A 24,060-nucleotide genomic window follows, 5' to 3' on the forward strand; every position below is an offset into this window, starting at 1 on the left:
ATATACAAGTTTGATATGAATAACCAATAATTAAAATGTGCTAATATATTAGAAGTTTCTTCAGTTTGACATCTTAATTATGATCAACAAGCTTTGGTTTGGTTTACACAATACCAAAGTCATTGTCCAAAATTTTTTTATTGAGTGATTCAGTATGAAATTAGTGTGCGATATATACTTAGAGAAGAAAATAACAGCCGAAAACCCAGTGTCGTCTCCAAATCAAGACTTAAACTCAATATGAAACTAGTGTTGAATATGATTTCTTCCATTAATTACACTAAGTGGTAGTGGAAAAAGGTGCGTCTTGCATAAAATTGAAAGATTATGACATTTTCTTTTCTTGACTCGTGAACGATTTGACTAATCTAATGATTATTTGAAGAGTATTTCTTGCTTTCAAGTGACAACGCTCTTAATTAATAACTTTACCACACCACCAATACCTTCATACATAAGCAAACTTAGTTTGTTGAACTAATTCAAACATCAATCACCAGATCTACATTGTAAACGTCCACGTTCGAAACTCTTCCATCACTTAAATCTCTGAAACTTTTATTTTCAAAAATTTGGAAAGTCAGTGGATTAGGTGAAATTAGCTCCTCCAGAAGCATGGCATATTCAGAGAAACCTCTTATAACACTACCTGGAAACCACAACATGAAGTAGAGATTCTTTGAAAACCAGTTCTGAGTTTTGCTACATTCAGTTTTAGTGCACGTTCTCAAACAATTTAAACCAGTGACTTGCTCATTTTTCTTGAAGCTCTGTAGAGCTCAAACCCCTCAAGAAATGCTTGACTGCCCCTGGAGTAGTTATTTATCTTACAGTCTAGAATAATTGGTTAAATGGTCCAAAAAAACCAGAAATTTTTTATTAATAGCCATCCCCGTTGCTTCCATGGTAACAAGTTAGCTGAAATTCACATTATTATCATGGGAAATTCATTTCAATAGCCAGCCATAAGTATTTCTTTGGTTAGTCAAAGCACACTTCACTGGGTGCATATAAGTGCAGCAGAAAGCCATTGCCTTTGCCTCCTGCCATCACAAGGAGACGAGACTAAACCCCGAGTGTGTACTCGGTACTCCTAGTCCTCTTGTTGGTTGAAGAAGTTAAGAGCCATACTCCATTAACTGGGGAACTTATTCACTGGCTAAACTTAGCATTCATAACATTCTCAGTGACCTTGCAACAGAGAGCAACTCAAACTCCCCGAGGCTCAACAAACACAGATGTTGTCCTCGCAGGCACAGTAAAGCATTCTGAGCCTGTGTCATAAGTTGATCTCTTCACTATCTCGTCATTTGATTTAACCTGCACCAGGTTCATCATAAGGAGCCATGAGAAAAGAAAACACTCGACTATCTGAAGCAACTTCAACTCTTCAAGAGATATGAGAAGAGGATCAAACAAATTTCTGATTGAGAAGCTTGACACTCGTCACCATATTTTCCCCGAAAACTCTACAATGCTTCCTTTGATGGCTCGAAATTGAGCAATTTTCAGTCTACCATTAAGTGTACACAAAATACAATTACCTGTACAGGATGCAACTGGAGGGTCCTAGCCCAAATAGAAGAACTTGTAAATGACACCTCAGTTGGGCGAGCATTGACAATAACCACGATATATGAGTAGCTGCGCACCAAAAAGTTTACAAATGCATTATTCATTCCATCTTGGCATCATCAGAACTAATAATTACAATGTAAGTATACCGACATTGGATCCAGTTGAGATAACCCGGGTAGTCCTTCATGCCCGTCTTCAATGCTCATTAGTATGAGACCAGGGACTGATGAAGGCCCAGTATTGTGGAAACGTATGCGTTCCTAGAAAGTAAATATCTGGGGGTAAATTTGGTTTGTCTCTTATTGTTTGAAACTGGTCAAGTACTTGATAACAGTTGAAGCCCCAATGCAAATAAAAGGTAGAATATACTAAAAAGGAGATTACAAAGAAACAAATGATGATTATGGATTTATGGGTGAAAAAGAGCCTCTCAAGTCTCACCTGAATAGCATTTGCTGTCCTCAGACGGAAAAGTGGTGAAGAGTACCTAATACGTAACAAATCTGAAAAATTTTCTACAGCAGCTTGGATGTGACTCTTATGAGGCTTGAAGGATGGGTCTGCTAATCTTGGTTTCATTCTGGAAAGAGAATCAACAGGATATTATCAGTTGCCATATAATTCTACAGAATGAGAAGCACCTCTCGGAAGGGTCTTTCCACCACATTTCAACATAAATAAGATAGATATATAGGATCAAACGATTGTGGAGTACATCCGTTCTTACAGTGGCCAGCTCTTTTCATTTTTCTCTTTTGGAGGAAGGCCTACACCCCAATTGTTGGAACTATAAGTGAAGTCAATCCTAGAAATGAAAACAATCAAATGTTAAAATGGAGAGAAACCCTCTTACATCTAGCAATTATTCCTTATTCAGACATGATGATTTAGGAGTAAAATATCCATTATTGACCACACAAGTGTTCGACCTGGTAAATCAAAACTAATATTGTCATAGAGAAGATCACATACTCATTTACTCATTCTACCAGTTAAATTATGATTGTGCAAAGTCTGACTTGAATTAAATACTGAGTGAGACTATTAATAATACCTGTTGAACCAATCACCGGAATTATAGGAGTCGCGATCAAGTGATTTGGACCTGAGAATCTCATCGCCACAATGGAAAAATGGTATACCCTGTAATTTTGAAAATCATTTCAATAATGTTATACCAAAAATTAGTTGTATGACATTACAATTATTAAACATTATAATAGTAATAAAACCAATAGCCTATGAATGCAGGAATTGAGAGGTCAATGTTCCAAGTTTCTAGCCAAGTTCGGTCAAACTTGTTAAAAAACAGTGAATTAATGGATTTCAGAAATAGTTAGTTTGAGGGTTATTTTACAAGTGTTGGAGCAATTTCACAACATGTGAAGCAAAGCCTAAACAATGGATCCCTCCATTAATTAACACAAATAAACAAACTCAATAATCATCTATTACTTATCCTCCGCAATGCGGTAGAAGATAATGACCTTGATAAAAATATGAATCCTGAAAGAAAAACAGTTCAGAAGATATGAACTTCATTTGTAGATTGCTAGACCCAACATATTTGGTCCATTTTTGCACAATTGCACTATCTTATTGATCTCTAATAGATATAAAGTGTACATACAATAAAGGAAAAATGCAAGTCTCTCCTGATTTGATTTTGAGAAGACTTGGTCCATTTTGAAAATGCAAAGAGATGCTCTCGGCCTACTCAGAAAAGAACAACATTATCATGCTGTAAGAAAACTCTCTTGTAAGTTGTAACCGGTCATAAGAATATAGGATAAACTCCCTCCCTTGTCACAAGTCAGTTTGTAAATGCATTACATAACCTTCATAATCTATAGTGATTGGAATTGTATAAACAAACACACTTAGAGAAGAATGAAAGAGTACATGAAGAGCTCTTATCAAATAATAGTATGTGATACCTGTGATAGAGCAATTATACTTGTCGCCAGAAGATTTATCCTGCATCTGTCTTCTACAGAAATTTCAAATGGAGTCTACGTGTATTGGATAAAAATTAATCAGAGGTTAGAAATCTGAAATAAATGAAGACACTGTAGAAGTATGTAGACATACCTTCAAACTCACGATGTCAAATAGAGTTTCGTTGTCATGAGCAGAAGCATAATTAACCTGAAAAGCAACAAAAGTTGCCAATTCCATGGCTTTTCCAAGTCAAGTTTGTTATTCTAACTCTAAAGGATTAGTGTCTACATCAGTAATAACAATGTCAACCAATGAAATCAACATGTCGACTAAAAGAATCCTAAATATAACAAATCCGAGTAACAAATATAGTGTCCAGAGTTGGGTTTGTTAAGAGGCCATTTGTGCATTAATTCATGATCCCTTTAGAGCTTCATGATCTCTCAAACCTCAACTAGGAGAAGTTGCAATCATTTTTCAAGTAAGGTACTCCTGCAATTTCCACATCTTTAAATGTATAAATATGGGACTGTTGATGTAACACTAGTTCTTCTGGGATCTGTATGCCCAAGGATTTCTCAATTCGAGCCTGATCATCAATGTTTCCATTTCTCACCAGCTAGCATCAAATTACACTCTCAACTTCCTAACCCACTCAACAACCACTGGCACTCAAACACTTTGAAATGTCTAATTCAAACATTCCACTTGTTGCCAGAGGGCATTAAAGTGTGGCTCAAGATATATCATCCTCAATGGAAATAAAAAGCTCATTAGAACTGGTGTCATACAAACAAAAAAGGTCATATAAACAAAAAAGTCACAAGTACCAAACTTGTGAAGTCTAATTTAGATCCTTACTGTTTCAGCAGGATCTAAAGCATATGCTACACTTGCCCCACCATATGTCAATACTTCTGATCCTTTTACCTGAGAAAAATATCATATAAAACTGCCAACGTTATACATTTTAAGCTAAAATTCAATTTACCTAACACTTTCTCTTGTTAATTTCTACATAAGTGCGTTGTAATTTCAAGTAGTCATTGATACTAGAGATAGCTATACAAAGTGTGTTGCCCATTCATTCCTATTGCATAATCAATGCTTAAAAAGGAACCAACCAAGCTAAGATATACCAGCTGTATAATTTTGATGAATATATAGTTGAAATTGATGTTTCAGTAAATGCTCAAGTTGCAGCCTGGATCAGACCATTACAAATGCAAAGAGCAACTTTAGATGTGTAAACAACCACACTAGAATTATCCTATAGAATCAAGGTATACCTCTTTCCCTTCACAATTGGTTATCACAAAGTCCCTCAAGTTTGCAGCCATGCCGACCTGAATTATTGCACTCCAATCAACATTAATCCCAGAAAAGAAGAAACCAAAAGAAAAGGAGAGATAGGATGCAGATCTATTAGTTACATTATATCTAATAAATGGCTGACAGATAAGCCAACTATAAGCAATGCAGTTAATGACATGATGAAGAAAATTCAAACATTTACAGAGAACATTGTTACTTATAAACTATAGTCCCTAACAAAGCCTAGAAGAACTGGCATAAATTTGACAGGCGATACTGCATCCAGGGCAGAGATATTCCCAATCTCAGTTTTATTTGCATCAATAATGTTTTCACAACTGATATGCAAAATGGACCAGGGAAGATAAGGTGTCCAGTGTCTGACTATGTGTATGCCCAAAGGTAAGCACTATAAATACAAGAATGCATCAAAAACCTGAATGTGATCCTTTGATTCAGCAAGCATGCGTTCTGCAACAACTTCTGGGCCATGATCGTAGCCGTTAGGCTATAAAAGAAAGAATAGATCCTTTATCCCAAGAATAAAAGATTGAATAAATCAACAAAATCAGAGGTCCCATATGCAACAAAGAAACCTTCCCCTTAATGATAGTCAAAACAAGTAATATACAGATTACAACGTCACCAATACAAAGTTTTACAATAGTTTCACCGTAGTACTTAACAGCTTTAGGCAACAAAAAGGTACTGGAAGACTTACTTGCATATCAATTATAAAGAAACAATCAGCTTATATATAAAGAAGTCCTTTGAAATTAGATATCACATACCTGTAATAGTAGACCAGTCACAAATCCTTGCTGAAGAGGATGGCCAAAGGGAGAACCACCCAGAATCGCATCCCGTATACGATCATTAAAACTGCATTAAATTTCCATTTATTCACAGAAGTTATCCCAATAAATCACCCAGAATAAAAATGAAGCCCTTTGCTAAGGTGATTCTCTCAAAGATAACTTCTAATTGTAGGCAGTAAAACAAAGATACAGAAGAATGGGAAAAGTCAATACACAGTTTCCTCACATTCATTTGATTAAGATTGCTTGAGTGAAATTGTAGTTTAAGTGTGTGATGTGTATCTATTCCAATGTGTCGAGTATTTGGAAAAGTAAATTAATTGGAAGCAGGTGAACTAGTCTTCAATAGTAAAACAATGAAACTAAAAACTTGATGAATGGTTTCAGAAGCTTAGACTATAATTGAGCATAGAAATAAGATTCTGCAGTATTGACATTTTTATTTTGGTTACAAGGAGGCCAAAAACGGCATGAGAAAGAAACCTCCCAAGAGAAGACAAGAGTTTGGACCAATGATGATGCTACTGTGGCCACAATATAGATATTAAGACTCCATAAGATGGAAAAGAAAAGGATTACCTCCCAATTCCAGTACCACAAATATTGAACTGCGAAGCATTTACTCCACGCCCATTGTTGGCAACTTCACCAAAATCCCATCCTTCACCATATCTAGATAATAGGGGACAAAAGGGAACATTGTGCCAAAACCATACTAAAATGTAAGTAGAATAGGCAGAACAGCAACTCTACAAATCAATATCCAAAGATGTAATAATAGTCTCTTAAACAAATTGCTCAGCATCTCCAAACTCACATATACATCCTTGAGCCATCAACTCCATCCTTATCCTTTGCAAGGCTGCAAAGTGCATCTTTTGCTTTCACCTGTACGCATATTAGTAATTTTAGGCAAATGGCTAATGTATTTCGCCTCAGTACGGCATGCAAAATAGCCAAGAGTTACATACCATTGTTCTTTTCATTATATGACCCATAAGGTCAAACCGGAATCCATCAACCTAGCAAAATAGCCATAATATTGTCAGTAAGGGAAACATCCCAGCTCCAACCTAAAAGCGTATCTTCATTAATCCACCATTGAATCTGTAAAAATTATAAAGATGACAAAATGCCATATTTCCGATCAAAGGGATTGGAAGGGAAATAAATATTCACTGTTAAGATTGCCGGGGGGGGGGGGGGGGTTTAAATTTGGACCTATTCCCACAAACAGAAGAGAAGAACACGGCCAGTTGGTACAAGTTTCAATTTCAAATGTGACTTTAAGAGACTGGTTTGAGGTATTCAAAGCACAAATTAGAAGAGTATTATTACCTTATAATTAATTGCCCAGTGCAAAAGATCATCAAGAATTAAACGCTCAACCATAAAATGCTCGCTAGCAGTGTTGTTCACACATGTACTGTTCTCGATAAAACCATCATTGTTTCTTCTCAAGTAGTATCCTGGAACAATCTGAAACCAAACATTAAGTCGCAACATTCAAGAAGACATAAGATAGGCAAGCCACTCAGGCTGGCAGTAAGATAGGACCGCTTTCTATCTATAGTGGGATCTTATAAACAAGAATAACAAACCATGACCTTATCAAGAACTGAATTTGCATCAAATGGCCCACTTCCATGCAAATGATTGTAGACAACATCCAAGACAACACGAAGGCCCATACGATTAAGTGCCTGCAACCGATGTAACATGAAGTCATTAGTAACTCAAGTAGACAAAGGGCCACCAATAAAAAAGCACATGAAAGTTCGGGGGGAGAGAGAGAGAGAGAGAGAGAGAGAGAGAGAGAGTAAAAGAGCATTATCATCTTATATATGTAGCTCTCACACGACATACTATAAACAAGATACTTGAAACCTAATAGTAAAGTGATAGTACAATTCCAGACCTGAACCATCTTCCTAAACTCAATTGCACGGTACAAACCATTTGCATTACTTGCATAGCTTCCTTTAGGGACACCCCAGAGGACAGGGTTGTACCTTTAAACACAAAATAAAAGAATGAAACAAAATAAATATTATGCCAAAACAAAATAGCTGAAAATGATGATGTAAGAAAAATCAGTAGGATCATACCCCCAGTTATAGCCATCATCATTTTGGATAGCTGTAATGAGAGCTTGTTGCTCGGAGGAATCTGGAGGAAACTTTTCAAGAGTCTGTGAATCTGGCCATGTGTTATACACACATATGAGGTGACCAAACAAATAACAATTCAGCCACTTTCAGTCTAAACAATTTAAACAGTATGAATATTTACACACACACCCAAAATCAGTTATACTACCCATGCAGCATCACAGATAATAGCATACTGTATCACACATTAGTATGTGCCACCGTATGATATCACCAACTCTGAAGTCGGACAAAATAATTTCTAAGAGTATTGTACTGATGTAATTGTATCAAGGCGCAAAACATTTCTACAAATCTACAAAGAAAATAACCTTGGTCTGTTTCTTTTTCTTTTCTTTTTTTCCTTTCAGGCAATAGAAAGCATGAGTGAGAGACAACAGTGAAATCTAGTTTTATTCTCTTACCTACGCACTTCCAGTTTGCCTTCTCATCATCGACACCTGCAAATTGGAAGGCCGGCAGTAGATGGACATGAGTGATACCAGCATTTGATAATTGCTTCAAATGAGATACACCAGCTGAGTCCTGTGAAACAAACATGGATATATATATGATACTCTCAACACTTTTTTTTATGTACTATCTATAGAGGAGCGTGCAACTAAAAAGAAGATTTTAAAGAAGATCAATCTGCAGCAATACATATGCTTTTACAAGATACAGAAATCTAGGAAAGTAAGCATTATAAGTTCTGGAATAAAATGGTTTCGCATTAGAATACCGCGCACGAAAAATGTTCGTATGAATTTGAACTTCAAATCTTAAATTTGGAAAACTTAAGTGACATTTAATTGGGGCTCTCTTTTAGTATCTTACCTGTACAGTGAATGCCAGATATCCACCACGAAATTCAGGAGGCACTGTCTCGTCATTGGCACTGTAACGACAAATCAGAATAGACTCGGTGCAATACCCAGAATATAACCATTTATAAAAAAAAATTATAAAAAAAAAGAGCACATGCTACTCGTAAGAGTTGAACAAAAATTATATCAGTTAGAGCTCCCTTTAGCAAAGGGAACAAGTGGAATTTTATACATCTCAGGATTTAATGTGGCAGCAAAAGCATGGGACGAAGAGAGACATTGAGAAGAGATACAACAGCTTAAAGTTTCTAATGGATGAGCATAGTCTCATGTGAGACTTCTCCCTAATGCAAAAACTCTATTTAAGTATTTAGTATCTTCACACTACGTATAAATCATATAATGTGTAATCTATAATTCTGTGTATTGCTTCAGGCTTTATGTTAAAACAAGAACTGAAGATAAATTCTCCCTAACACTATCAACAGTGAAACTAGTCATTACCTAAAATCTCTTATGTGCAACTCGTAAATACTTATGTCCGAAGGAGAAAGTATTTTGGGTTTCTCATCCACCAATTTATCCCATCCTTCTGGTTTTATATAGTCAGAGTCAAGATTGATGAACAACGTCCGCCCGCCATCTGATGAGAGCCTACTCCAGAAAAATAAAAATAGAAAAGTTAATCATGGGAAGTGTTGACATAAACTAATGTATTATTTGTACATAGATATCCAAGATTAAAAGTATACTAGCAGACGGTAGGGCGGCATAGCTTAGACATGGAAACACCTTAGCTATTTTCGGTAACTGTTGGCTAAATGAGACAACCGGCATACCCTCTAGCATATGGATCATTTGCGTAGCATTTTTCAATTTTTAAGGTGCTAGGATGGTATACAGACACTTCATACACATAGTAGCATCCTTCCCAACTTTTTGGTCCTCTAGTATTCCAAACGCCATTAACTTCCTCAAGCTGCACAATTTCTAAGGGATGTCCACCCAATGGCTCCTTATAGATCAAAACAGATACTGCCTGCTTTGAAAATATGCATGGGATTAGACAATTAGAAATCAGAAAGCATGGCTAGTAGATAATATTAAATACCTGAGAAGTAGGAGCCCAAAGGTAAAGTGACACGGCTTCCTTTGAATACACTGCACCAAGGGGACCTTCATACGAGAATAATTCGTCTAGAATGCCCGGTAACTGCAGACCAGTAGCATCGCTGCACCTTCCATCAGCTGTACAACACAAAAGCAGACAAACCACATAATCATTGACTAATTCAAAAACATATGACTCCTTAATCCAACTGCATTAATCATAATCCAAGAGCAACAGCATTCTTACAACTGAAAGCAGCAACTGCCAATTGGGATTTCAGAAGAGATTTGACATCCAGATCAGTGGAGACCCTGAATGCTTTGTAGTCTTTGATATGAGGAAACTTTTCTTTCACCTAAAAACATTCATTCCAATGCATGATCAGTTCCAACCAAACACAACAGTAACAATCATCGGTAGAACCAAAACAAATAGAAGAAAAAGGTTCACATTGCTCCCTACATTTTGCGGTAACCCATGTCTATCTTCTTGAAGCTCAACTTTCACATCCCCACCTGTCATTACACAACTCACATTATCTTCAACTCTCATACATCTACATAGAATCAGAACTCAGAGAAATGAGTTCATAATACTATACCGGACACTCCATCACTAGTTAATGACAGCGCCGCAGTTTTACTTGCAAATAAGTAACACGAATCAATTCCCTCATCCACATTCCAAGCTATGATTGATTCACTAACCCAGAATGCCCTTGATTTCAACAGGCTACCCTCCACCTGTCACACATTGATCACAAATTTCAAGGACCTTTCATCATACAAAATGACTCCTATGATTCCTAAACACACCAAAGCAAATCTAAGCCATACAATCTTTCATCCCCCATTAAAAAATTCAATCTTTATCAATAATCTTAGTAAAGTTCGAATCTTTAACCCAAAATCACCTTTTTAAACAGATTCGACATTTAAACATTGCAAGTAAAGTTTTGATTTTTTTTTTCAAGATCAAAAATTGAAACGCAGTGTTTGATTATTGAAATTTGAAACCTGGGGTGGTGAGGTTGAAGAAGAGTCCTGCTTGGCAGACATGGCAGGCAATGACGACGAGCATTGGAGTCTGGATGACTTGGCGGAATTTGGCGGGAATAAGGAGAAGGTGGGTTTGCGTTGGGAGGTGAAATGACGGCGTATGGAAGATGAAGAAAAGGCGTGGCGGCGGTTGACCGTTGGAGGAGGAGGAAGAAGAAGCGAAGTAGAAGTATATAAACTCATCGGAAAACCAAATGCTTTGTGTTCAGATCCTTTCTGCTGCTCCACCTCAGTGTTACTCTAATATATCTTGTTGTTACTTTGTTGTTTGAGGGCTGATCTCTTCGTACGTGGTCCAATAATGACATGACATGTGTTAATGTGTTTTTTACTGCATTCACTCTAGTATAAGTATTAAGTAGTATTAGCCTCAGTTACACAGCTTACACTGGACATGTCCATCGTTAGCCTCACTTGCCGGCCACCCCTACCTTTAGCCATCTCTCACGGCTAAGACAACATCTGCTTTACTCTCTATGAAGTCTAAGCCAACCGTAGTGAACTTTGTACCATCATGCATACTTGATCTTGCAAATGGGAACTTTGATTCTTGCTGAATCTAATTTGGTGGTTTATGAAGGGCTTGATCATAAATGTTATTAGGTGCACCTTAAGAGCATTATAGCCAGACACTCATTGTGAATGGTAGGTATGCATGCTTCACAAAAGGGAAGTCTCTCTGGGTAGATTTATGATTGTTTTTCATGCTCTTACTTTAACAATCATTATGCTACTTTTATGGCAGAACAAAATCAACAAAGCAGGAATGAATAGCATGAGCACAATTATGGCTTCCAATTAAATCATACCAACTCTATAGAAATTATGAAAAAGGAGATCTTAAGTCTGCATCTGATGATCCGACTAATGCTATAGAAGTTAGGATTTCAATTCTAAGACTTCGGTGCAGTCTGAACATTTCTAGCTCATAGTAGTATTCCTCCATTTCTCGCTGATACTTTTGCTTGTTTGATAGTAAGAAAGAAATGGGGAGCCTTAGAAAATCATGTACACATGCATTAGTAGCATAATTGGTCAATAGAGAACAATCTTTTGATACTTGGTCTTGGGTGAAGAATCAGAATTAGAACCAGAACCATCACTATGCACCAACAGGCTTCTTTTGCTTCCGAAACTAGTGTTGCTACTAGTACTAATGCAGGAGTCCTGGTGCTGCAGAAGTTGTGGTGTTGGAGGAGAAATAGTCACTGGTGGAATCTCAGTTGACTTGAGCTGGGGAGGTGGATGTTGCCATTGAGGAAGAGATCCGGCCAGCAGAAGAGTTTGAAGGAGCGGTCCGGCATCAATTACTGCTTGTAAAAGCTTCCCTTTCTCTGGCAATGCCTTCTGATCAACTAATAGTTGTGCTAAGACATCTTGTGACATAACTGGCTCTGCTGCATCTGGAGATGAAATGATGTTCTCATCGGAGTCGGAAAAAGCTGCAGCAAAGTAGTGCCTGCTAGAGTCACTGCCTTTCGACTCATCCTCATGATTTTGAGGAGCAAACACTTCTTGTTCTTGTTGTTTTTGCGGTTGTTGTTGGAGCATGAGCTTCTCCAACACTAGCCTTTGGCATATGGCTTTGGCCTCATCTCTCTCTTTGATGACTCTACTTAGGAGATCTTTGAGATGAACAACTTCTTCGTCTCTCCTTGAAATCTTCTCTTTTGCTGATGCAATTGTTGTCTCAAGCTCCAAGGTTGTGTACAGAAGAGAATGCCTTAAATGATCTTCCATTCCCTGCCAAGAGTTCAAAATTGACATCAGAAACTAGAAGCCATGCCACATGAAAAATTAAGCAGTACCTGAATTTACTTGAAAAATAAATATGCCTACCTCTTCCTCATAGCAAAAATCCCAGCTGAAAGGATTGCACTGATCTTCCATCACTTGCTGAGTGTTGAAATGGCAAAGACTCAAAGGCTAAGGCTAATGATTTGGGAACCTTGCAGGCTTACAAGTACTTTTGGTGTACGTCTAGCTACGTCTTTCTCTTGTTCTCTCCTTGTCTTTCTATTCCTTCATGTAACTTTAGGATGTACATTCTAAACAGAAAAGGCCTAAAGCATTTATAGAAGGTCAAATTGGCGCCAAGTAAAACTTTATGCAATTGGAATCTGACAAGTTATACCTTGTAGGAGGGAATGGGAAATCTGCAATGGTGTTCATTAGTCTTCTTCTACTGCCACCCTTTTCTGCAACATGTGACCGTATGAGACAGATTCAAAAGAAGTAGGACAGTATCGAAATAAGCCTAATTCGATCTATTGTGTTACATTCACAAATTTAGACAAAGGAAAAAAGTCATGTTTGAGGAAATATTAAAGCCGTATGATCTATATCACTTTGTTCTCTTTAAAGTTGAGCTCAGGTGGTCTTTTTGACTCTTAAGGTGGAAATTTGATTGGTTATATATGTACTTAAATTCCATATATGCGCGTTATAGTAAACTTGACAGGATTTAGTCTTGTCTCTTTTACTTTGGCCGCAACATTGTCAAGCCTCAAAGTTTGATTCTACTAACTTGAAGTGATAATCAAGAATATATTGTGTGGATTAGGTATTTAGGTTGTGTTTGTTTCATAGAAACATGTCCAGAAAAATATAAGGTTGTGGACATTCGTTGCAGTATCAAATATCCTACCAAATTAGGTTAGAAATGGAACCCAATTGACACTTCCAGAATCAGAAGTTCAGAACGATGAGATGCATGTTTTTACAATTTAAAGTTTTAATCGTTTTCTCTTACTAATGTTGTTTAGATGAGCAATGAGTTGCTCTCATCAATCTCTAACCATATATATTATATAGTTTAGACTTTAATCCAGATAGTGAGATAGGTATGCCTTATGTCATATATATGCCATACAACTAGATCAAGTTTTTCTTTTCTCTGCTAGATGACAATGTGTGCTTGCAGATCTTCTGTGTCTTCCTCCTCTAGCTAGTTCATATTTACAGTCAGAGAAGGGAGCATAAAAGATCTTCAGAAAATGGCCAAAGAAGATAATGGTAGGGTCCTAGAGACCACTCTTTAGGGGAACAAGTTCATATCTATTCTTTGAAAAGATAGGAGCATATATTGTTTCCAAATTTCTAATTTGTTAATTTGGAGAGTGGTCCATCATGTGGGTCTTCATGTAATGATGAATCTACCATCTTCAATTCCTCATGCATATTCTTCAATTCACATGCAGAACAGAAGGTTGGATAATGTGTTCTTGATTTCCAAATTGTATTTTTCTTCTCAATATTAGATCAATCGTCGAAATTAAAAAGTATTTTATGTGCAAAAGTTGTGGTTTTTTTTTCTTATAATATAATGCAAATTTTGTTCACTGTTTAACCTTTCATGGCACCAAATCTAGAAGATTATGAAATTGAATCGAAGATAGCAAGCTTTTAGCATTGGCTAGAACCTCACACATTGAAGCAACTTTGAAAATGTGAAAACAAACTTAAACAAGTCTCTGTAATATAGCATTCATGGTTTAAATGTGCAATGCTCAAGTCAAGATGGTACTCACAATTCCGGAATCTAAAGCAAACTTAATGTCAAATCCAAGCTTGTTTTCTTCCTCTAGTTGGTGTTGGTCACAAATTTGTTCGTGCAGTAACGCGGCATTCGAGTTGTAAAGGATGAATAAGATGTGAGAATCGACCTCTTTTGTCATTTGCTTCTCCTTCTGCATGTGAGAATGAGAAAGTGATCGGTGCTGCTGGGCCATAGCCTCGCATTCTCTCCTAACATTTCTTTGAATAAGATCTCTTACAAAAAGTTCGATACTTGTCTAACATGAATTTTTAATTAGTCCAACCATCGAGCTTAACAGTTAGGCTAACAGTGATCTTATCTTATCGAGCTGGATACGATCACTGTTAGCCGCTTCCGGGGGCGCACAAGGGTTCATCGAAACACCTTGTTGGATTGAAGAAATGGGAAAGAAGGAAACTATTTTTGACCGAGAACCCAGGTAGTAGTAATCAAGAACATGCCTTTATTTTGTTATTATTGAGATTGCCACTAAGATATGCACATGCAAAGGAAGAAGTGCTTGCAAATAATTCTAGCTCAGTGCTTCAGTCATGACTCATGAACATGCAGAATCTTATCATTAAAGACAAATAAACAGCAATATGTCACAGATTGAAATTATTGTAAAACATAGAGTAGGCTAGATGCTGATACTGTGATGAGAATTTTGTGTTTTCTTTATAGCTGTAGAACTATAACTACAAATCAAACAGATTTCACAGTGCCACTTCAAGTTGTCAAGCAACGTTGGTTCTTCAGGCAGACTGGATAAAACCAAACCTAACTGCAGTTATATAATGCTTTTACAAAATTACTCCGACATGTTTTACTATGAACAGCTCAAAAAGGCGAAAAGAAAGTACATGAACCGTTAATCAGTTCAGGTAATAACCTACGCCCCTAATTGTTGTATGACATAGGACTCCTGCTGGAATTATTAGTGACCAGTTAGTGCCAGTTCCAACTATACAACACAAGATAAAGATCACAGATACAGACAATTATAAAGTTTGGCATAGTGATAACAAGGATTGTCTTCATCCTGTAGCATGAATGCAACTAAGGTTAGGCATCCATGTCCCCAAGTTTATCTTTCAAAGGCTGGCCAACGTAGCTCAGATCTAATTCAAGCACACACACACTGATGAAAAGTAGTTCTATAACAGTAGCGTATTTAGAAAAAAAAATAGAAAGCTTAGAACACGTGTGTATGCACCCCATGAATTCAAATATCGGAAACCAACATAAAGAGTTGCTCGTGATATCAAAACGTATTCATTTTAATTTTTCAAACAATAAATAGATCAATGCTATCGGATAATAAATTTCTACTATTCACAGTGAAACACGTCCAAATTACCACAAATCACCATAAGCAATTCACAATAATGATATCATTTCGACTTTCCAGTAACTATGGAATAGATTAGGCAATAAACAATCATGAGAGAGAGAAAGATCATAGAAATTCATACTCAGATGTATAATAACTAAGTTGTTTTCTCGGTGCTTAGCTTTTACAACGTTATGAATGAACAAATCATCTCTCAACTATCATCTTCAATCTTTACGTTGTTAGAAGCATCTGTCCTTTCAAGGATTTATTTGTATAATGCAGCTACACAAAAAACACATAGAACAGGACTTGTAAATTGACTACTTACCTTCTCAGCTGCCAATTAATGTCGTCAGATTGTCACCTCGGCGCATCTTCACATTGATTGGAATTTCCTTGTATGACTTAACCTTCTCAGCTGCTCGGCGCAGTGGCCTTGTAGATGATTTTTGAGATTCTTGTTCTTCAGATCTTTCCCCATCCTCAGTTTTCACTAATGAAAGTGTCGAGTCACTTACATGAACCACATCACCACACAAAGGAGAGACAAGAAAATTGTCATCATTGATCTCACATAAGCCCTCAGTAACTTTTGTTTCTTCAATTACTTCTGGCTTTTCAGTTTTAAACCTTGCAGATTGCCTTCTCAAAATTCTATTCAGACATGACAAAGAACATGTAAGTAAAACAACTCACTAAAAAAATGTACTTGCAGAGAGAAATTAAACACACACACTAACCTTATGTTCTCATTTTTACTCTCAGACAAGTCTTCAGTTGCTTGTGGTTCTTCGGTTTTAGCACTTGCCAATTGCCTTCTCAACCGTCTGTCAGGAAACCATAATGCACAGTAAAGTGAAAACTAACTGACAACACATAACTGCATGCAGTGAATTAGCCTATACACATACCTTTTATTGTCATCTTTTATCTCGAATGAGTCTACAGTTGTTTCCTGGTCTTCCATTTCAAAGATTGCAGATTGCCTTCTCGTTCGTCTATTAGGGACCCAGAATTGCACATCAGCACATGTAAAGTAAAAATCCAAAGAAATAATGAGAAAACTTGTAGCAACGAAGAAATTAAAGATAGAAAAAGAGATAACCTTTTGTTGTCAGCCTTCTCGTTGTTTTGGATGGCTTCAACAATAGGAGGGCCTAATGCTGCATGCAGATCAAACAGAGTTCTGTTGGTCAGTATACGTGAAACATAGAAGGGGGAGCACCAAAAATTTAAAGATAATGTCATGTTATAATTATTACCTAGATTTTGTGGTTGCCATTTCCTGTTAGTATTAAAATTTTCATTGATAGCTTGTGCATATTCATCTGGTTCAACACACTTAGCTGAACCTACCTGAAAGTGTAAAACAAAATATGTAAAAATACAAAAAGTTAGGAAACATACCACGCCATCCAAATATTATAAGAAATCACATAGGATATCGGCATAAGTACCTCCACATTTGTCATATATTGATTTCTTACTCGTTTGGTTTTTGCCTACATTATCGAGTTTAGAAATCAACAACAAAGTCTTATTTGATTACCATATGGACTTGTACACTAATGAAGTAAAAAGTAGCCAAACCTTTTCCTCCACTTTCTTCACTTTGAGCAAGGCATTTTGGCATCCAAGTGCATGTTGAAGTACCCTTAGCTGAAAAGACACAAAACATGGTTGATTGTTCATGTCAGTTCCCTTATATTAGAAATGGCACTTTTCCAACTTCATCGGTAGAAACTAGTACTTACCCTATCTCGACTTGAAGTGACTTCCTACAAAATTGAAGAAGAATGTTAAAAAAAAAAAAAAAAGCTGCTACAAGTTATCAGTCATCTAGAAATTTGTGAAAAATTAGCAAATAAATCTAGCGAAAGCATACCGCTAACATTTGGCTGTTAGCATAAGCAAGTTGAGAATTCTGTTGCTGCACTTTCTCAAGATTGGCTCTCAAGTTCTGTAACTCTGTTCTGCTCAGTTCAATAACTTTACTATCAACTATTAAGAAAAACGTCCAGGCCAAATAAATGCTTAACGAACAAAATCAACCACAAAAGGATACTTTCTGTCTGAAAGAAGTTTCATCAGTGCCATATTTTCCTGAGAACAGATACAAAACGCCCAATTAAGCTCAACCAACTAGTAATTAATTACAAATACTTCAAGCATAAAGGGAAAGACTAGAAACTAATAACATGCCTTGGTCAGATTCTCAACATACTTCTTCGTGGTAAGTGAATCAAACTCCTGCTTTACATGCTGGATAGCTAGTTTATTTTGGCGCTGCTGAATGTTACTTATATCACCAAGTGTCTTCCTCGCACTCCCAGCTAGACACCCCTTTCCCTTCTTCTCCTTCTTAGTTGTAGCACCTGATACCAACACCAAAATCCTAATCACTCAACACAGCCTATAACCTTACAAACTAACCACATTCCAAATCGGCAGCCCGATAAACCAATACACAAGTAAAAGAAAGCATCTGAATCACATAAAGCTACCGAAAACTACGAAGTTCCACTACTTTTACCACATTTCCTAAGCAATCGAGCACAGTGCATAACTCGACTTTCTAATTCAATCTCTCAGAAATTGGAGAGGACCTTAATCTGTATATAACAAGCTTCTCAAAACCGTTACAAACCCTAGCTACCTAAACCCCAATCAACACCACAGTTTCGTCAGAAACCCTAACCCCCAAATCGATGCCACACAATCAATAGCGAAATTGATTCAATCAACACGAAATTGAGCTGGTTATGGACTTTAATTAATCTAATATCGACCGAAATGACGAATCAAATGGAGGAAAATTGAAAACGAATTCTCTGAAGGATTCAAAATGAGAGAGGAAGGTTACCTCCAGCTCCGCTGTTCTCCGATTCATCGAATAAGAAAGCGTCCATGGCGAAACCCTAGCTCGCCTCCGCCGGCAGGAGCTTCTCTCTCGCTCTAGAACCTCAGTGGCTCTGAGATGAGTGAAGAAGAAGAAGCGGTGTTGCTGGAAATTGAAATGAGGAGGGAAAGAGAGAATGAGTGGCTACTGTGAGGGTATAATCGTAAATTCGAGCGACATCCGAAGCTGATCCTAACCTCTTTGAAGCATGTAAGAGTGAGTCCAGTTAGTTTGGATGAAAAACTCGAACCTGCCCCATTTGGGCTCAAATTTCCTGTGTTAAGTTAAAATGTGTTAAAAGTAGGATTTAGTTGAGCACTTGGGCCTAATCCTAGCTTTATAATTTTATGATGTGAATTGCTTTAGAGTTTTGTTTAATATTAAAGAGTTGTGAGTTCAATATGCTATGCTATGCTGCAAAGTTGAAACTTTACATTCCCTCTATTAAGTCTAATCATCCGGTTCTAAGGCCCCGGCCCGCCCTAATGCAAGACAGTCTCAAGCTTTTTTCGAGTAGGACAGGGTAAAAGTTGTTCAATTAAAGCCCGGTCTTATCCTACGGCGCAGTCCTAATGAGCTTTTTAGGACTAAGTCCAGACCGGCCCTAAAAACCCGTCCTTTTGGGCCTAATAATAACATATATTTTTTCTATTTTTTAAATATGTTTCTTCTATTATATATACAATACAACTTATCTTTATTTTGTTATTGATTTTATAGGTTTTATTTATATTTATGTTTTGTTAAATAACCATTGATTTTGAATGAAAGTTTATTAAATATATGAATATAAGTATTTTGGCTTATATTTATAAATCTCTTAAGCTAAATCAATTATATCTATGTATGTAAAATATGATTATAGATTAAAAAGAAGAGTCTTACATTATCTATATAATTATATAGCTAAATTTTGAGGAAAAAAAACTTTAATGTATTTAAATCAATTGTTTTATAAACCTAATGCGAAATTTGGCCCCTTTTTAGCCTTATATGGATGGCCGGCCCTATTAGCCCTAAAAGAATGAGCCGTTAGGGCAGGCCGAGGGATTGCATATTGTGGCCTTAACTCGGCCCTACCCTAAGTCCTAAATTTTAGTGTAGGGCTAGCCCAAGCCCGGCCTGTGATGACCCATACCCTCTACGTTGTATATTATATAAATAAACAAAATGTTTATTGGATTAAGTTCACGCAATCCAATTTTATTTGTTTTATTTAAACGCAATCACAATCCACAACTAGACGCGTAATAATATAGGAAATTACACATATCATTACCATTCATGATCTACTTATAGGCCTAACATCTTTATTAGTACATTGTAAGTTGGGTTAGGTTCCGATATTATACAGTCTTAGTTGCGTTTAGTTTTTTGGTTCCAACCGCAAAAGCCTACACGTTATTGTTTTGATTTTCACCTCCAAATACATTGCTAATAGAAAACGAGTATGATGTTTATCTACAACGTGAGATGTGATACACATAATTAGTATGACCATTATGACGTATCGTAGGTATAGCATCCGTCCAAGCTAGATGGAACAAATTGTATTTTGATACACAAGTTGTTGAAAAAAATGTGCGATAGGGCACAAAATAGGTCATCTCGGGGGCCATCCGAACCTTAACCTAAATTTGACTCTAGCTTTGTTGTGGCCAACTTGGCCGGATAATCAAGAATATTTTTGCATAATTTCAATTCTTTTGGGGATTCGGATAGTTTATCCAAGCATGACAATATCTTTCCTTTGCTCGTTGGTTTAGAATCTTCCCATTTCAAAAGGCCAATAGTTTCGATCATATCTCCCACGGATAGGCTTCTATTCCCTTCGTTTTCTAACTCAAACTAGTCCATTTCATGAGCTAATCAATTTGTCACAAAAGCTTTGTTTTTTTGGTGTTTTATTATGTGGCTTGGATTGAAAAGCAGTTTGATTTCTCCTTAATTTCATGGGAAATAAGCTTTAACCGAGTCATATATGCAATGGATCGTACCTTTTCTTCCTATTAAGACAAATGCAAGTATGGGTTAGGCACAACTTGCACATTAATTAATCTTTACTTATCCCAAAGACGAATTGCATTTTCTCCTTTTATGATTAAACCGAATTTTGCATCCATACATTAAAACATTCATTGAGTAAGTATCGAGCTGTATATATATAAGAACAGTTTCATACTCTCGATTGATCGTTCAGTTTGACCAACAAAGCGGTTTCAATAAATTGACTGTGGAAATTAAAATTTCAAATCTTCCACGGTTGGCATAATTTCATGTAAGGTTTTTAGGATGCCCCCTTATAACAACGATAAGGCAACAACGACGTTTTCGTGTCCACGATTAACATAACATTATCTCTACATATATATTGATCCATCACGAGATCACGTACATGCATTTTCTATGAGCTTTCATTTTTAGTCAGCATAATTCCAAGATGTGATTAAGGTAATGTTAATATGAGTTGAATATTTCCGCAATTTTGGGATTGGAAAAGAAAACGAACGTGTAACGATTACAACAATATAAGAATAATAGTTTGTGTGTATAAGTAGAAGTACTGTAGAACAATTAAAAGTAGCCGTCTTTGATGTATTTAGTTGAGCAATATTCCATCTTTATTAAAAGATAACGTCTCTCCTATTTGATCACGGAAAGCACTTATTCAAAAGAAGCATTTTCTTTGCTGGTATATACTAATCGAGGACAGAAAATCTAGCTAAAAGATTAACTTAAATACGTAATCGGATATAAAGAATGCAATTTCTTCATCTATACTCTTTCATAGTATAGGATGCTTTACTCATTTTCTCTCTTAAAGTCGGCTTTTTTATGACTAGTTTCTGAATTAATTAGCTCCATCTTTATGACAAAAAGATTTTGATGGAAAATAACGTTCATTTCTTGTGAGAAAGGGGGCATGGCTAATATTAGCTAAAGGTCTAGTTTTCGTTGCATGCATGCATTAGTACTGAGGCTGCTGGGCCGGCTTGCACTAGCTAGCTAGCTGCTCTATAGTCGCTATCACAGTTCAACGCTCACTTAACTTGACTCATAATCTTGACATTAACATAAGAGCTAGACATTTAAAATGACATGCACCGAGAGCTGTTTTAGAGAATTACCAGCTCGCGATGCGATCGATCAATACTTACTGGATGATATCTTTTGAAGTATTGCAATTACTAGATGAGCTAAAAACTCTAAACATCCAGAAATTGACGAACAAGTTGCTAACAATCCTAACATTATCTTTTGAGATTTTGCATCGACAGAAACTATATATATAGAACATCGGACGAACTCGAGCACGTAGTCTTAAGCCATCATTATATTATGGATCATATTTGGCTAACTTTGCTCAGATCATGATCATTTTGGATCGCCATAGCATTGTACGTACCCGGCCACAATATATTTGTATACATTCTTGACCTAATTACAGAAAGGACCTTTGGGCTCCTCACAAGTCATATCATACATAACAGGAGCAACAGCTAGATGCCTAGATATATAGATATATCATCAGCCAACAATTACTCTCAAGTAAAACAAGAGGGTCTCTTATAGAAACATATTCCATAGATAATTGTTATCAAATTCATAGTGTTATAAAAATAAAGGGAATCAATCTCTCTACCGATCTGCTTGAATCTCCATATTTGGAATTGAAAATTGCATTAACAAAACTATAGTATCCGGGGAGAAGGTCGGTCCGAGTAATGATAAAATAGTATGACATTAATAAACATACCAACCTATATATATATATGTGGAAATAGATTATTCTCTAGTTAAGAATTTCATAGAGTGTATGCTTGCATGATTCCACGGTGTTATTTAGGATCATCAAGAATGTCCAACTCGATCGTATGTCAAATATTCCCAGTGTCGAGCTAATTATCAATAGGATTGTAAATGAAGTAAGACTTTTCTACGAGTTTTTTTTTAAGATGGAATTGAATTATAACTTGAAACTCCTGGAGCAACTAGAGTTTACAATATTAAATAACAAAACTCTAGAAGCCTCCCTAGGAATTTCCTCAATCTAACAAGCCGGTGAGGAATGACCTAGATCAACTAGAGCATCAGCAATAAAATTAGCTTCCCTAAAAACATGGCGGAAGCTAATGCATCTAAATTGGGGAGCTAGGGCTTTAATATCCCTAATAATCACAATGAGCCTCCAAGGAGGTTGTGTAACTCCATTAACTGCATCAATGACCATTTTCGTGTCACCTTCAACATCCACCGAGTGAAAAGCTACATTCCAGAGTTACTTTCAAAATGTTCCTCAGCGACATAGCTTCAACAATAGGAACCGAGGTGCGTCTGAAAGAAGTAGCTGCTGCATAGATTGGCTGACCGTCTTCACCCCTCAAGATAAATCCTCCAGCGGCTGAATCATTTCTAACTGAACCATCGAAATTTATCTTTACTCTGTTTCTAGGAAGATTTTGCCATTTAATAATGGCCGAGGATAGTTGAGATATAATCCCCCTAGAAATGGAGTTTTCAGTCAAAGCTCAGCAAGAAAATTTGTTGCACTCAAATTAACAACATTAGCATTAGGCCTGGTCCTCCCCTGAAAACCAAATCATTTCTTACTTTCCAGATGAACCAAGCAACTGTTAGAACCTTTGCAAATAGGTCCTGATCATAATTTTGGACAAGGAACATGTTCTCCAAAACCTTAATCAAACCATCAGGCCAGTTAACAGCCTGGTTGATACCAGCCAAGTTCCAAACCTGTTGAGCAAACCTACACTCACCAAAGAGGTGGTTAGCATATTCATTATCTTCAATACACATGGGACATGAATTATCATTAAGTAAACCAAATATTGAGAGTCTATCTCTAGTCTTAAGACGACCCCTGGTCAAAAGCCAACTAAATAACTTAATTTTTGGTTGGACATCAAGCTTCCACATTTTATTTAGAAGCTTTATATTCAGCTTGTTAAGATTATCATGTTGGATCCAAGTAGCAGATTTAATGTAGTACTTGTCATTAGTAGCATGTCCCCAAATAACTTCATCCTCTTGCTCACACAAGGGTATAGGAATGCTGAAAATACTTTTCATAATCTCACGGTCAAGGACCAAGTTTAGTTTATCCTTGCACCACTTACCATCCTCAATATATTCAGTCACTTAATCATCCAAGGTATGTTTGTTCTCATATGAAGAGGAATAAAATTGATAAGAGGAATATTAAAAGCCCAATTAAAGTTCCAGAAGTTAATACTCTTACCATTGCCAACAATCCAGACTTTTCTAAGAGTTGAGTTGCATTTTATAATGCAACACTTGAAACAACGTCTCATATGTGTATATATGTTACTTAACCAAACACCTCCGTCATAGGTTCGAAAATAGTCCAAGAGCGAAATAAGTAGTATGGTTGAAAGAAGGTTGAAGATGGGAGAATGATGTGGCTAGTCCCTATAAGTGATCGAGTGACTGATCATGCGCCAATGTCGCCAG

General features: G+C 36.6%; 3 protein-coding genes across 11 annotated transcripts; all 3 read right to left on the reverse strand.

Moving 5' to 3' along the window:
* Positions 1 to 854: 854 nt before the first annotated feature.
* Positions 855 to 11,060, reverse strand: LOC126801625 (pullulanase 1, chloroplastic). 2 transcript variants are annotated; one of them, XM_050529043.1, is made up of 28 exons: positions 10,756 to 11,052; positions 10,341 to 10,482; positions 10,202 to 10,254; positions 9,986 to 10,094; positions 9,740 to 9,876; positions 9,468 to 9,667; positions 9,133 to 9,282; positions 8,639 to 8,699; positions 8,227 to 8,347; positions 7,760 to 7,850; positions 7,570 to 7,663; positions 7,259 to 7,354; positions 6,990 to 7,130; positions 6,623 to 6,673; positions 6,469 to 6,539; positions 6,231 to 6,323; positions 5,625 to 5,715; positions 5,270 to 5,341; positions 4,809 to 4,865; positions 4,381 to 4,449; positions 3,670 to 3,726; positions 3,516 to 3,590; positions 2,633 to 2,721; positions 2,306 to 2,383; positions 2,020 to 2,158; positions 1,729 to 1,838; positions 1,545 to 1,644; positions 855 to 1,320 (listed from the first exon to the last, which is right to left on the reverse strand). In XM_050529043.1, exons 1-28 carry the CDS (start codon positions 10,978 to 10,980, stop codon positions 1,210 to 1,212), a joined length of 2,883 nt encoding a protein of 960 aa, XP_050385000.1. In that variant the 5' UTR covers positions 10,981 to 11,052; the 3' UTR covers positions 855 to 1,209. The 2 variants fall into 2 exon arrangements, with proteins under 2 accessions (XP_050385000.1, XP_050385001.1); XM_050529044.1 differs by lacking the exons at positions 855 to 1,320; positions 1,545 to 1,644; positions 1,729 to 1,838; ... (1 more) ...; positions 2,306 to 2,383; positions 2,633 to 2,721 and adding exons at positions 2,729 to 3,084; positions 3,209 to 3,291 and having other exon boundaries at positions 10,756 to 11,060.
* Positions 11,061 to 11,651: 591 nt separating this feature from the next.
* LOC126802889 (uncharacterized) lies at positions 11,652 to 13,145 on the reverse strand. 3 transcript variants are annotated; one of them, XM_050530599.1, is made up of 3 exons: positions 12,932 to 13,145; positions 12,637 to 12,845; positions 11,652 to 12,540 (listed from the first exon to the last, which is right to left on the reverse strand). In XM_050530599.1, exons 2-3 carry the CDS (start codon positions 12,685 to 12,687, stop codon positions 11,833 to 11,835), a joined length of 759 nt encoding a protein of 252 aa, XP_050386556.1. In that variant the 5' UTR covers positions 12,688 to 12,845; positions 12,932 to 13,145; the 3' UTR covers positions 11,652 to 11,832. The 3 variants fall into 3 exon arrangements, with proteins under 3 accessions (XP_050386556.1, XP_050386554.1, XP_050386555.1); XM_050530597.1 differs by having other exon boundaries at positions 12,637 to 12,860; XM_050530598.1 differs by having other exon boundaries at positions 12,637 to 13,145.
* A 1,993-nt stretch (positions 13,146 to 15,138) lies between these two features.
* LOC126802795 (SHUGOSHIN 2) lies at positions 15,139 to 18,676 on the reverse strand. 6 transcript variants are annotated; one of them, XM_050530501.1, is made up of 13 exons: positions 18,535 to 18,676; positions 17,874 to 18,046; positions 17,737 to 17,774; positions 17,557 to 17,665; positions 17,426 to 17,449; positions 17,262 to 17,330; positions 17,129 to 17,173; positions 16,934 to 17,027; positions 16,777 to 16,834; positions 16,583 to 16,669; positions 16,412 to 16,498; positions 16,000 to 16,325; positions 15,139 to 15,260 (listed from the first exon to the last, which is right to left on the reverse strand). In XM_050530501.1, exons 1-12 carry the CDS (start codon positions 18,578 to 18,580, stop codon positions 16,004 to 16,006), a joined length of 1,152 nt encoding a protein of 383 aa, XP_050386458.1. In that variant the 5' UTR covers positions 18,581 to 18,676; the 3' UTR covers positions 15,139 to 15,260; positions 16,000 to 16,003. The 6 variants fall into 6 exon arrangements, with proteins under 6 accessions (XP_050386458.1, XP_050386457.1, XP_050386459.1 ...); XM_050530500.1 differs by lacking the exon at positions 15,139 to 15,260 and adding an exon at positions 15,334 to 15,456; XM_050530502.1 differs by lacking the exon at positions 15,139 to 15,260 and adding an exon at positions 15,348 to 15,377.
* Between the last annotated feature and the right edge of the window lie 5,384 nt (positions 18,677 to 24,060).

The sequence above is a fragment of the Argentina anserina genome, chromosome 7 (assembly GCF_933775445.1).
Source record: "Argentina anserina chromosome 7, drPotAnse1.1, whole genome shotgun sequence".
Lineage (NCBI taxonomy): Eukaryota > Viridiplantae > Streptophyta > Magnoliopsida > Rosales > Rosaceae > Argentina > Argentina anserina.